Genomic DNA, 14,089 nt, shown 5'->3' on the forward strand with positions numbered 1-14,089 from the left:
GTCCCCAGGTCTCCTGTTTTTCTGGCCCATAATCTGTCGGTAGGAGGCTTGCGCACAGTCCCCTCCAAAACACACAGTGACAGTGGGTTCTGTCACAAGCGCCAACACAAAAGACAACGCAATTTGCCTTGTTTGCTATGAAGTCAATTCATGGCACTGCATTGCAGCGGTGTGCACAAAAAAAAAAAAAAAAGTACCATGTGCAGAACCTTATTTTAACCACTTTACCGCTATGTACCGGAGTACTACTGCGGCAAAGTGGCACGATCCCGTCTGACGACGTATACCTACGTCGCCAGACTCCTCCCCCTGTAGGCGGCGCTCGCGCGCCCCCGGAGGCGCGCTCCCGCTGTTTTCATTCACAGCGGGAGTCGGGCCAGGGGAGTAGCGGGGGCAATCGCCGCTGCTCTGCCCTGATCGTCGGGGAATCCAGTTTGGAGATCCGCCCGCCTGTGTAAACAGAGCGGGTGGATCTCCTAAGTGACAGGGAGTGACAGTTCGGAGTGTTCAGCATAGCTGGACATCCGATCTGTCCCTGTCTCACACAGTCACCTCCCCCCCCACACGTCAGTAAGCACCAGGCATACATTAACCCCTCCCTCTCCAATAAAATTAACCCCTTCCCTGCCAGTGTCATTTTTACAGTAACAGTGCATATATATAGCACTGATTACTGTAGAAATGTCATTGGTAACCCCAAAAGTGTCAAAAATGTCAGTCAAGGGTCCGATCTGTCCGCCGCAATGTCGCAGTCCCGCAAAAAAAAAAATCGCAGATCGCTGTCATTACTTGTTAAAAAAAAACACCAAAAATGACAGAAATCTTTCCCTTTGTTAGTAAACGCAATAACTTTTGCGCAAACCAATCAAAATGCGCTTATTGCGATTTTTTTTTACCAAAAATGGGTAGCAGAAAACAAATTGGCCAAAAATTTAAAAAAAAATTGGTTTTTACATCTTTTTTGGGGGGAATTTCATATTAAAAAATGTTAAAAATATTGTTATTTTTTCAAAATAAACGCTCTTTTTTTGTTTATAGCGCAAAAAGTAAAAATCGCACAGGTGATCAAATACCACCAAAAGAAAGCTCTGTTTGTGGGAAAAAAAGAACGTAAATTTCGTTTGGATACGGCGTCGCATGACCGCGCAATTGTCAGTTAAAGTCACACAGCGCCGAATCGCAAAAAGTGGCCCAGACGTAAGACAGCAAAATGCTCTAGTGGTAAAGTGGTTAAATCAAAACCGCATGTTGCGATGCAAACCACCTCATTACAACACCACTGCTGTCAATATAAATAATTAAAATATAGGTCACTTGTGACGCATCTATATCACATTGAAATCTGTTTAATGAGCGCAATTATATATTCCTGTTAATCCTGTCAAGAATCTTCCTTTTCTCTCTCCGTGTTGACTAGTATCAATTGCACTGTTTCTGGCTTTCGCTCCATAAACTACAGAACACCTCCTCCTATTCTACAAAGAGGAAAAGAAGGGGAGGTGTTCTGTTCTAAGACTTTTTTTCTATAGACACAATACAGTGAGTGAGGGACAGGACATGAGTTACTGGCAGGATCACAGGGAATAAAGGAAAAAAAAAATGAATGCAGACATCACATCTAAGGAGTGGTAAATAATACGCTGCAATATATTACATTTTTTTTTTAGTTAGATACACTTTACAGTTTTGGTATTATATCACTCTATATTTCTCAGATTTTGTGCTGTGATTTGTAACCAAGCTTTGCTTCTCCCCCTACTCAGTTTGTCTTTGTCACTAAATATTTGCACCCCTCCCAGTTATGGGGATGATTTATAAATCAATATTACACTTAATGTCACATTTTCCAGAAAAGTCCCTGGCAGCACAGATCTGAGAGATAGGTTGTTGGTAGGAGGGACCTTACCCATGGCTAGAATTGTCCTGTAAAGGTGTTTATAACCTGAGAGGGTTTTGAAAATTGGGTCACAATTTTTGAGTTTTACATTTGAAAATTCTTTATCCTTGAATAATTCCAGGCATGGCTTTATTATACATAATTTATTGTTCCAGCTTGGACCAATGTAACCATGTATATACCATACTTGGCCTATGCCCCTGGAATATGGAAATCACTGAAGTAGACACTATTACAACACCTCTACTCCAGTGATCTCCCCTAGTTTCCCGCATTGAGTGGCAGCCCTATGGCATTGTGAACACAGGATGCTGGACCCTCAGCACAGGCGTCATTCGGAGAATGCTTTTCGTTTTCTGCATGAATGCAAAACATTCTCTGATTGGATGAGGTGGAGAGCGTGACATCACCCCCGCCCCCCACCTCTCCACCTCATTTAATCAGCGTATGCATTCATTGAATCATAAAATGCAAAGCATTCTCTTAAGATGCGGTTCACACTACCGCGACTTGGTTGCCTGACAAGTCGCGGTCCATTCTGTGCTACGGGAACCGTTCTAATAGGAGCGGCTCAAGTCGCTCCGACTTAGAAAAAGGTTCCTGTACTACTTTTGACAGAAGTCGGAGCGACTTGCATGGACTTCCATTATGTGAAGTCCGTGCAAGTCGCGCCGAAGTCGCGAAGTCACTAGTTGCCCCCGAAGTCGTATCGCCTTAGTGTGAACCGACTGTAATGGTACCTGTTCTGAGAAGCTGATACAATGTGTCCATTGCAGCAAGACAACCACTCAGCAAGGGACCCAGTAGCAAGTGGAGATCACTGGAGTAGCAGTGTCTGTTTTGGTGATTTCCAGCTGCCGGGGGCATCGGCTATGTATGGTATATACAATACATTGGGCCAGACTGGACCAATGGAACTATGAATAATAAAGCCATGTCTGGATTTATTCTTCAAGGATCAATAATTTTTAAAGCTCTAACATTCCCACCCAATTTCTATAATCCTAGAGAATTGTCTATTCACACTTAAATAAAATGAAAATATCTATATTTTTAACGATAGATTCTGTCCCAACCTCCAGCCTCATAGTCAAGATTCTGTCCCAACCTCCTGCCTCATAGTCAAGATTCTGTCCCAACCTCCTGCCTCATAGTCAAGATTCTGTCCCAACCTCCTGCCTCATAGTCAAGATTCTATCCCAACCTCCTGCCTCCTAGTCAAGATTCTGTCCCAACCTCCTGCCTCATAGTCAACAGACACTTACAGGGAATATATGATAGTTCCAGAGCTCTTAATTCCTCGTAGTTGTGTCTTCTCAGTATGTCGTACACTTTGTCCTTGTTAATATAACTCCAATTATAAATCGTATTGCAGAGCGATCTCATCTTTTCCTCGGAGGACGGCTTCTCTCTTAACTTTGTATACTGTTGTGTTGTCAGCAGGCGCTGATCCAACAGATCCCACAGAACCGGATCTACATTTCTAATTTTTTCTATGAGTTCCTTCTGGTTTTTGTCCAAAAAGTGATTCCTTAAATGTATCTGAAAATCTGAAACTGAACAAAATACATAATATATTAGAGGCTTTTTTTATTGTCACATATTGTTACCAAATACAAAGAAAAATCTGAACACCCTAAGTATTATAGAAGATATGTTTTACCTTTTTTTAGAAATTTCCATAAATCATTCAAAATGGACCTACCTCTAGGTCTGCAAGAAAAAGTAAAACAACACAAAACTATGTTATTACAACTTACCTTTCTGCTTTTATCTGTATTCGGGTAAGGTTTTCCCAAACTGCTTAAAATCTTTACATTTCTTTTCTGACATAGCAGTAGCACTCTGGGTACATCCCTGGTGTCCCCTTTGGTACATGTACACCCCCCAGACTTCAGCAATCAGTAGTGGGTGTTTTCTCTGCCTGGGTTCTTACTCAGGGTCAGTAAAGGAAAAATATCACTTAACCACTTTAAGACCGGAAGGATTTACCCCCTAATGACCGGGCCCTATTTTGCGATTCGCCACTGCGTTACTTTAACCACTTAAGCCCCGGAGGATTTGGCTGCTAAACGACCAGGGGGTATTTTGCGATTCGGCACTGCGTGACTTTAACGGACAATTGCGCGGTAGTGAGACGCTGTACCTAAACGAATTTGGCGTCCTTTTTTTCCCACAAACAGAGCTTTCTTTTGGCGGTATTTGATCACCTGTGCGATTTTTTGATCACGCGCTATAAACAAAAAAAGAGCGTAAATTTTGCAAAAATAGCAATATTTTTCCCTTTTTTTTATATGAAATTCCCCCCAAAAAAAAATGTAAAAATCAAAATTTTTTAATATTTTCGGCCAATTTGTTTTATGCTACCTATGTTTGGTAAAAAAAAAAAAATCGCAAAATTGTTTTTTTTTTTAACGCGTAATGGCGGCGATCTGCGATTTTTTTTGCGGTACTGCGACATTGCGGCGGACAGATCGGACCCTTGACTGACATTTTTGACACTTTTGGGGTTACCAGTGACATTTCTACAGTAATCAGTGCTATATATATGCACTGTTACTGTAAAAATACACTGGTAGTGAAGGGGTTAACCTTATTTGAGAGGGAGGGGCTGTGTGTGTCCCTAGGGGCGTGATTCTAACTGTGATTGGCTGTGGCTTCAACTGTATGCAGAGTGATCAACGGATCTACATAGTAGATCCATGTGATCATCTCTCATACAGAGGGGAGAATGACAGGCAGCTTGTTTACACAAGCTGCCTGACTTTCTCCCTCTCCCCCGCCGATCGCAGAGTGGCCGGCGGACATCGGGTCCACCGAGCACACGCGGGGGGGGGGGGGTCCGTGACCACGCGGGAGCGGGAGCGCGCCTCCGGCGGCGCGCGCTCCCTAGACCCTCACAAGCTAGTGATTTATAACCTGAGAGGGTTTTGAAAATTGGGTCACAATTTTTGAGTTTTACATTTGAAAATTCTTTATCCTTGAATAATTCCAGGCATGGCTTTATTATACATAATTTATTGTTCCAGCTTGGACCAATGTAACCATGTATATACCATACCATACTTGGCCTATGCCCCTGGAATATGGAAATCACTGAAGTAGACACTATTACAACACCTCTACTCCAGTGATCTCCCCTAGTTTCCCGCATTGAGTGGCAGCCCTATGGCATTGTGAACACAGGATGCTGGACCCTCAGCACAGGCGTCATTCGGAGAATGCTTTTCGTTTTCTGCATGAATGCAAAACATTCTCTGATTGGATGAGGTGGAGAGCGTGACATCACCCCCGCCCCCCACCTCTCCACCTCATTTAATCAGCGTATGCATTCATTGAATCATAAAATGCAAAGCATTCTCTTAAGATGCGGTTCACACTACCGCGACTTGGTTGCCTGACAAGTCGCGGTCCATTCTGTGCTACGGGAACCGTTCTAATAGGAGCGGCTCAAGTCGCTCCGACTTAGAAAAAGGTTCCTGTACTACTTTTGACAGAAGTCGGAGCGACTTGCATGGACTTCCATTATGTGAAGTCCGTGCAAGTCGCGCCGAAGTCGCGAAGTCACTAGTTGCCCCCGAAGTCGTATCGCCTTAGTGTGAACCGACTGTAATGGTACCTGTTCTGAGAAGCTGATACAATGTGTCCATTGCAGCAAGACAACCACTCAGCAAGGGACCCAGTAGCAAGTGGAGATCACTGGAGTAGCAGTGTCTGTTTTGGTGATTTCCAGCTGCCGGGGGCATCGGCTATGTATGGTATATACAATACATTGGGCCAGACTGGACCAATGGAACTATGAATAATAAAGCCATGTCTGGATTTATTCTTCAAGGATCAATAATTTTTAAAGCTCTAACATTCCCACCCAATTTCTATAATCCTAGAGAATTGTCTATTCACACTTAAATAAAATGAAAATATCTATATTTTTAACGATAGATTCTGTCCCAACCTCCAGCCTCATAGTCAAGATTCTGTCCCAACCTCCTGCCTCATAGTCAAGATTCTGTCCCAACCTCCTGCCTCATAGTCAAGATTCTGTCCCAACCTCCTGCCTCATAGTCAAGATTCTGTCCCAACCTCCTGCCTCATAGTCAAGATTCTGTCCCAACCTCCTGCCTCATAGTCAAGATTCTATCCCAACCTCCTGCCTCCTAGTCAAGATTCTGTCCCAACCTCCTGCCTCATAGTCAACAGACACTTACAGGGAATATATGATAGTTCCAGAGCTCTTAATTCCTCGTAGTTGTGTCTTCTCAGTATGTCGTACACTTTGTCCTTGTTAATATAACTCCAATTATAAATCGTATTGCAGAGCGATCTCATCTTTTCCTCGGAGGACGGCTTCTCTCTTAACTTTGTATACTGTTGTGTTGTCAGCAGGCGCTGATCCAACAGATCCCACAGAACCGGATCTACATTTCTAATTTTTTCTATGAGTTCCTTCTGGTTTTTGTCCAAAAAGTGATTCCTTAAATGTATCTGAAAATCTGAAACTGAACAAAATACATAATATATTAGAGGCTTTTTTTATTGTCACATATTGTTACCAAATACAAAGAAAAATCTGAACACCCTAAGTATTATAGAAGATATGTTTTACCTTTTTTTAGAAATTTCCATAAATCATTCAAAATGGACCTACCTCTAGGTCTGCAAGAAAAAGTAAAACAACACAAAACTATGTTATTACAACTTACCTTTCTGCTTTTATCTGTATTCGGGTAAGGTTTTCCCAAACTGCTTAAAATCTTTACATTTCTTTTCTGACATAGCAGTAGCACTCTGGGTACATCCCTGGTGTCCCCTTTGGTACATGTACACCCCCCAGACTTCAGCAATCAGTAGTGGGTGTTTTCTCTGCCTGGGTTCTTACTCAGGGTCAGTAAAGGAAAAATATCACTTAACCACTTTAAGACCGGAAGGATTTACCCCCTAATGACCGGGCCCTATTTTGCGATTCGCCACTGCGTTACTTTAACCACTTAAGCCCCGGAGGATTTGGCTGCTAAACGACCAGGGGGTATTTTGCGATTCGGCACTGCGTGACTTTAACGGACAATTGCGCGGTAGTGAGACGCTGTACCTAAACGAATTTGGCGTCCTTTTTTTCCCACAAACAGAGCTTTCTTTTGGCGGTATTTGATCACCTGTGCGATTTTTTGATCACGCGCTATAAACAAAAAAAGAGCGTAAATTTTGCAAAAATAGCAATATTTTTCCCTTTTTTTTATATGAAATTCCCCCCAAAAAAAAATGTAAAAATCAAAATTTTTTAATATTTTCGGCCAATTTGTTTTATGCTACCTATGTTTGGTAAAAAAAAAAAAATCGCAAAATTGTTTTTTTTTTTAACGCGTAATGGCGGCGATCTGCGATTTTTTTTGCGGTACTGCGACATTGCGGCGGACAGATCGGACCCTTGACTGACATTTTTGACACTTTTGGGGTTACCAGTGACATTTCTACAGTAATCAGTGCTATATATATGCACTGTTACTGTAAAAATACACTGGTAGTGAAGGGGTTAACCTTATTTGAGAGGGAGGGGCTGTGTGTGTCCCTAGGGGCGTGATTCTAACTGTGATTGGCTGTGGCTTCAACTGTATGCAGAGTGATCAACGGATCTACATAGTAGATCCATGTGATCATCTCTCATACAGAGGGGAGAATGACAGGCAGCTTGTTTACACAAGCTGCCTGACTTTCTCCCTCTCCCCCGCCGATCGCAGAGTGGCCGGCGGACATCGGGTCCACCGAGCACACGCGGGGGGGGGGGGGTCCGTGACCACGCGGGAGCGGGAGCGCGCCTCCGGCGGCGCGCGCTCCCTAGACCCTCACAAGCTAGTGACGTAGCCCTACGTCACTTTGCCTGTGAGGGGCTGACCGCCGACGTAGATAGTCGTGCGGCGGTCGGCAAGTGGTTAACGGACAATTGCGCAGTTGTGCAACGTTGTACCCAAATAAAATTTACGTCCTTTTTTTCCCCAAAAATAGAGCTTTCTTTTGGTGGTATTTGATCACCTGTTCGATTTTCTTTTTCTTTTCTTTTTTTTGCGCTATAAACAAAAAAAGAGCGACAATTCTGAAAAAAAAACAATATTTTTCACATTCTGCTATATGACAAAAAAAACATAAAAATCTAATTTTTTTTTAACATTTTAGGCCAATTTGTTTTCTGCTACATATTTTTGGTAAAGAAAAAAAAAAATCGCAATAAGCGTATTTTGATTGGTTTGCGCAAAAGTTATCGCATCTACTAATTATGGGAAATATTTTTGTCATTTTTTTTTTTACTAGTAATGGCAGCGATCTGCGATTTTAGTGCAGGACTGCGACATTACGTTGGACAGATCGGACCCCCTAACTGACATTTTTGACACTTTTGGGGGGACCAGTGACATTACTACAGTAATCAGTGCTAAAAATAGGCACTGTTACTGTAGAGGTACTTCCGGTTTCCGTTTTTTTCGGAGGGCGAGCTACTGCGCCCGCGCTGCCATGGCCTTAAACATCGGTGGACCGCGCCGTGCACTCACGCCCTCAGTGGAAGTCCGTGATGATGAAACACGTCAGGGCATGAGTGCGTGGTCGCCATAGTGACGCTGGACGCCAAGCTGAGCCACGCTACTAGCTTCAGACGGTTTTGATCCTGCACGGACAGCAGTGCGGAGAGACAGCAGTTGTACATTTGCAATGCCTCCATTACTTGCTCTTGTGTAAGTAGGATTGGGATGGGAGTGGGGTCTGGTGTTTTATCTGTTTTACCAATAAATATACAGAATTACGCTATGCCCACCGCTCTGCATTTGTTTTGATTCCATGATACGTTTTATGTGAGTGGATTCTAAGGAGGCTGGATTTGGTCTGGATACCACAGCTTAACGGATGGGATGCCGGTTTAAAGAGGTTTCTCTGAGTTTGACAGGCGATTGTTGCTCTACAGTCCGGTGAGTGTTCATTGCAAGGGGGAGCACGGTGATTGGTGGAGGTTATCAGGGAGACTTGGAATTCCTATACACCCTTCCTCCTGCATGCTCAGAGTTTACTTGGACTGTGTTTGACAAATTAGCTGGAACTGTTACAAGCTCTAACATTGATACAAGTGGTGATCACAGGACAAATACACAGATATATGCACGGTTAATAAGCCAATTCAAGCGCTGCTAGTTTTTTAGACTCATTTATGTTTTGTAGAGTGATTCTGTTACACCTATTTCTCATTTGTTTTTGTATAGCAGCTGCTAGCTTCATCTGACAGGTGTTTTACCTATTTATTTTATTCAGTTATTTTAATGCTATTAGCGCTGGGTGAGTGAGGTTTTTTTGCGCCATAGGGGATACTACATTTTTCCTTGCTCCTATATACTTATCACATACGTTACCATTTTTTATACTGTCTGCTTCATTTCCTCTTTTTCTGTGACCTTTTATAATAGATCAGCTTATCAGATATGGGGGGGGGCAATAATTTCTCATTTCTCATGTAAATTGTCCCCAGTCTCTTAGGGGGGGATTTACTAAAACTGGGGCACTCAAAATATGGTGCAGCTGTGCATGGGAACCAATCAGCTTCTAACTTCAGCTTGTTCAATTAAGCTTTGATAATAAAACCTGGAAGCTGATTGGTTTCTTTACAGAACTGCGTCAGATTTAGCACACTCCAGATTTAGTAAATTAACTCCTGTCTTCTGCAGCACACCTTTAGCCACAATTCACACCTGTAAAATTCCTGCAGTCTCTGACCATCTCCTATAGTATGTTTATTGTCTCTGACCATCTCCTATAATATTTATTATCTCTGACTATCACAAATACAATGTCCAAAGTCTCCAGACATCTGCTGTAGCATCCCTGCAGCCTTTGATCATTTACTGCCCACAGTCTGACCGTTACCTGTATAATTTCCACCATCTCTGAAAATTTTATGTAGCGGTAAGGTGCGAAATCTTATATGCAGTGATGTTAGGGGCCACGATTAAAGGGTTGGTTCACCTTTACCAAAAAGGGGCTTCTGTAGATCAGTGGTTCTCAACTCCGGTCCTCGGGACCCACTAACAGGCCAGATTTTAAGTATTACCTTGGGGGATGCAGACTAGAATACTGCAATCACTGAGAAGCAAATGAGATCACCTGTGATGTAATTTAGTTATCTTGCAAACCTGGCCTGTTGGTGGCTCCCGAGGACCGGATTTGAGAACCACTGCTGTAGATAAAAACATACTGTGCAGCTTTGACTAAAGTAGAATAATGCCCTTAGTACACGTGTAGGCCTTTTACGTACCTCCCAAAGTCTGGCCAAAAAAAACTCCCAGAGATGGCATCATCCCATCTTGTCTTATTGTTAGGACAGTTCCAGCTACTACTGATGACCCCCATCATGACAGGAGCAAACTCTAAACATCCCCACACATGTGGTCCACTATCTCCTCCATTGCAGCATCACGGAATTCAGAGCTGCTGCGAAAGGGGAGAGAGAGCATGCATGTAAGGGGGTTGTGATCAATTGGGAATGTCATAGAAATAGGTATATAATAATAAAGCCGCGCATATCCTGACATAGTTAATATCAATAATCAATAAATATCAGTGAATAAACAATTAATATTGTGCTAAATCAGTAATAAATAATTTGTATACTCAAAGTGCTCCTAGTGCCATCCAATGTGCAAAAATATATATTAACATAAATAATCCGTGAAGTGCAAACTGCTGTGACAAAGGTGCTAGGTGCAAACAAATTATATATAAATCCAGGGACGTAAATACATAGAAACTCTTCGTCCCAGTGTGACAGCTAACTGTACCTCCAAATAATATATAGTGAATGAAGTGACAGGTGCACAACAGCTGCATAACAGTAGGATGATAATATGATGAATAAAATTAACAATGAAATCAGACACATATCCCATAAATCAAGTCCATTCAGTGATCTTTTGCAGCTTCAATCATCATGCAGTGAAAGTGGCATGAAATCAGGTGATGTAAAATCAGGTGAGTGATTCCAGGAACCAAACAGTGAGCTGTGATAGGGAGATGTGCAAAGCTTCTGGGTGTGCTACACCCTTACCTTACTGCTGTAAGGTTACAGCATTTAGATGGTGTCAATCCCGTGTTCCTTTGTGTATCCCAAGGGGGTGCTGGGGGGGGGGAGGGGTTGAATTGGATCTTATCCGACTTCCACCTTCCAGGGGTGAGGGAGGGAGCTGTATATGTCCTGTGTGCTTCCAAATGGGGGCAGACAAGCAGAAAAACTTCCTCTGGTGTAGTATTTCACAACATTTATTGACCAAAAAAAGTAGCAACTTACATTTAAATTCACAGTAGTCGGTGTATACAGCTGTCAGTTACTAGCGGTCAGTGATGCCGCACTTCCGCATCCAGTCTCTGTCCCTGCGTCTCTACGCGTATCGTCACGGCCCCCGTGACTTCTTCAGGAGATCGTGATTGGCTGGAGAGGACTGGCTTAAATAGTGTAATGGCGGTTGGCGCCATCTTGTGGAAGACCAGGACGTTGCACTAGGGCTATGGACAATCTCATAAAATGGAATATGGTGCCAAAAACGAGGGGCATAAAAACGCACTTAGAAAACGGCCCAGATAAAAAGCATAACTAAAAATATTTTTATTAATAATGATGTGGAGCATACTCTAACATAGTAGATAAAAATGTGAAAGCCCGAAGCACTCAGAATTTATTGTGGCATTCTAAAACTTAACAAAAATATGTATTTGTAATAATATCATAAGATGAATCTGCATTATAAGGATATATAAAAAATTGGTCATAAAAAATTTGGTCATGGACCGGAATTGTTCCGTTCACATAAAATCACATATTTAGGAATAAAACACAAAAAAATAATTAAAAATCGCTAATAGACCTGCGGAAAAAGGGGGAGGAATTGTGGTGCTTACTAAAGAGCAATACCACAATATGATGTCTGATATGCTTGGAGACACAAACACCTATACAAAGCTTTCAAGGAACCCCATCTTTCAATATAGGAAAGAATTAGAAAAGGTCATACATCTGGGACTAAAGAAAAATATACTCAATAAGAAAGAAGCAAAGTATCTTATTCCAGAGGTCTGCAGGACGCCAATTATTTGCTATCTCCCAAAACTACATAAGACTGTACAAACCCCCCACCTAGACCAATAATAAACGGGATAGACTCCATCACAGCGAGACTAGACCAATATGTAGACTGCTTCCTCCAGCCAGCCGTTCAGAAGACCACAGAAAATGTCAATCAAAAGAGGAAGACTACTGGATGGTGACAGCAGACGTTGCTTCACTATACACCATTATTAAGCATCATAGGGCCTGTGAAGCTCTCAAATGGGGACTAAGAATATATACAAGTTTATCATGCATGCAGAGAAAATTTATAGTAAAATGCATGGATTTCTGTCTAAAGCACAATCATTTTTGGTATGACCATCAATTCTACCAAAAAACAGACGGAGTTGCCATGGGAAAAAAGTTTCCTCCGAGCATTGCTGGCCTGTTTATGGCATTATGGGAGGAGGATTCCATCTTCCATGAGGCACCACAAGAGCTAATACTATATAAGAGGTATATAGATGATATCCTGATTTTATGGAATGGAAGTGAAGAAAGTCTTCTATGCTTCTTAGAAAAACTAAATTTGAATGACAGGGATATTAGATTAACATGGGAGATAAGTAAAACGGAAATCTCCTTCCTAGACTTGACAATCATTCAAGAAAATAAAGGCTTCAGGACTAAGACACATTTTAAGAATGTAGACAGAAACAGTTATCTCCCCATAGACAGCTGTCACCACAAGAACTGGCTTTTTAATATTTCGAAAAGCCAGATGGTCAGAATAAGAAGGAACTGTACGCATATAGACGACTATTTTCACAAAAGTTGGAAGAGAGGTTTGTTGAAAAAGGATATGATCCAGGCTTCATAAGAGAAAAAGTAAAGGAAGTGTCCCAGATTGACAGAAATGAACTGATCAAAAAAGAAAAGAAAAAGGAAACTATTAATGATGGAAAAGCGGTCCTTCTCAACTTCAACATTCAATATAAAAAAATTGAAAACATTTTTAGGCGTCATTGGCATATTCTAAAGGAAGACAAGATTCTACGGGGATATCATTCCTCTAAATCCGAGGTTTATATACAAAAAGGCCTCCACCATCAGAGACAAAATTGTGAAGAGTGTAATTGACCCACCAAAAAAAAAGCCTACACCTTCTTCACTGGTAAAGGTTGGTTTCCCTGTAAGAAATGTTTTGCCTGTTTCCCGTGGGAAAAAAAGTCACAATTCATGGCAAATGGCACAGGAATACAGTACAATATTAAAAAGTTTATATGCTGCAACACTGAGGGTGCAGTTTATGCACTCGAATGTGACTGCGGCTTGCTGTATGTTGGCAGGACCAAGAGACCACTCAGGGTAAGGATCAAAGAGCATGTGAAAAACATCATGAATGGATATGATAAGCACAGTGTATCTAAACACTTTGCTCTGGTACATAACAAGGACCCCAAACATTTGAAATTTTGGGGGATTACACCATATCAAAAACACTGGAGAGGTAGTCATAAAGTCAGAACTCTTAGCCAACTAGAATCCAAGTGAATATTTTATATGAATGCATTCGTTCCGCATGAACTCAACATAGAATTTGACTTAAACTGTTTTCTGAGCGATTTTTGATTGACTTTTTAATAATACAGGATTTTAGAGACTCCCTTCTTAGTAGTACGTTTTTTCCTCTCCTTCTTCTATGTGTTTTTAATATTTAACTAATATTTCTTGCATATTCATCTTTTTAGCTTTTACGTTTTGTAATGGTTCTTATAGAGATATGAATTATTATTTATGTATGAGCTGATGTGATGTCTCATTCCTGCGATTTTTTTGCATCTGTCAAAGAGTTTCCTGTGCATTATGTGACCAAAAAGTTTTTTTGAGGGATTTCCCTGCGATTCCTATACATTTTTAATGATTCCCCCGTATCTCTCATACACCATACGATTATATTTTATATTAGCGATTTTTTAATTGCTAATGTCCCATTATGTCTCATGAATGTGATGTCTCATTCCTGCGATTTTTTACATCTGTCAATGAGTTTCCCGTGCATTATGCAACGAAAAAGATTTTTTAAAGGGATTTCCCTGCGATTCCTGTGATTCCTATAT

General features: G+C 41.5%; 1 protein-coding gene across 1 annotated transcript in view; it reads right to left on the bottom strand.

Annotated features, from left to right (window-relative positions):
- The window catches only part of LOC309558512 (uncharacterized protein), a 93,048-nt gene that overhangs the window by 58,555 nt on the left and 20,404 nt on the right, over positions 1 to 14,089 (bottom strand). The window contains exon 5 of the mRNA XM_082261592.1: positions 3,163 to 3,447. Within this exon, the coding sequence (XP_082117718.1) occupies positions 3,163 to 3,447 (285 nt within the window). The remainder of the gene's footprint in view (positions 1 to 3,162; positions 3,448 to 14,089) is intronic.

Source organism: Pelophylax lessonae (genome assembly GCF_965119305.1).
Source record: "Pelophylax lessonae genome assembly, chromosome: 6".
Taxonomy (NCBI): Eukaryota; Metazoa; Chordata; class Amphibia; order Anura; family Ranidae; genus Pelophylax; species Pelophylax lessonae.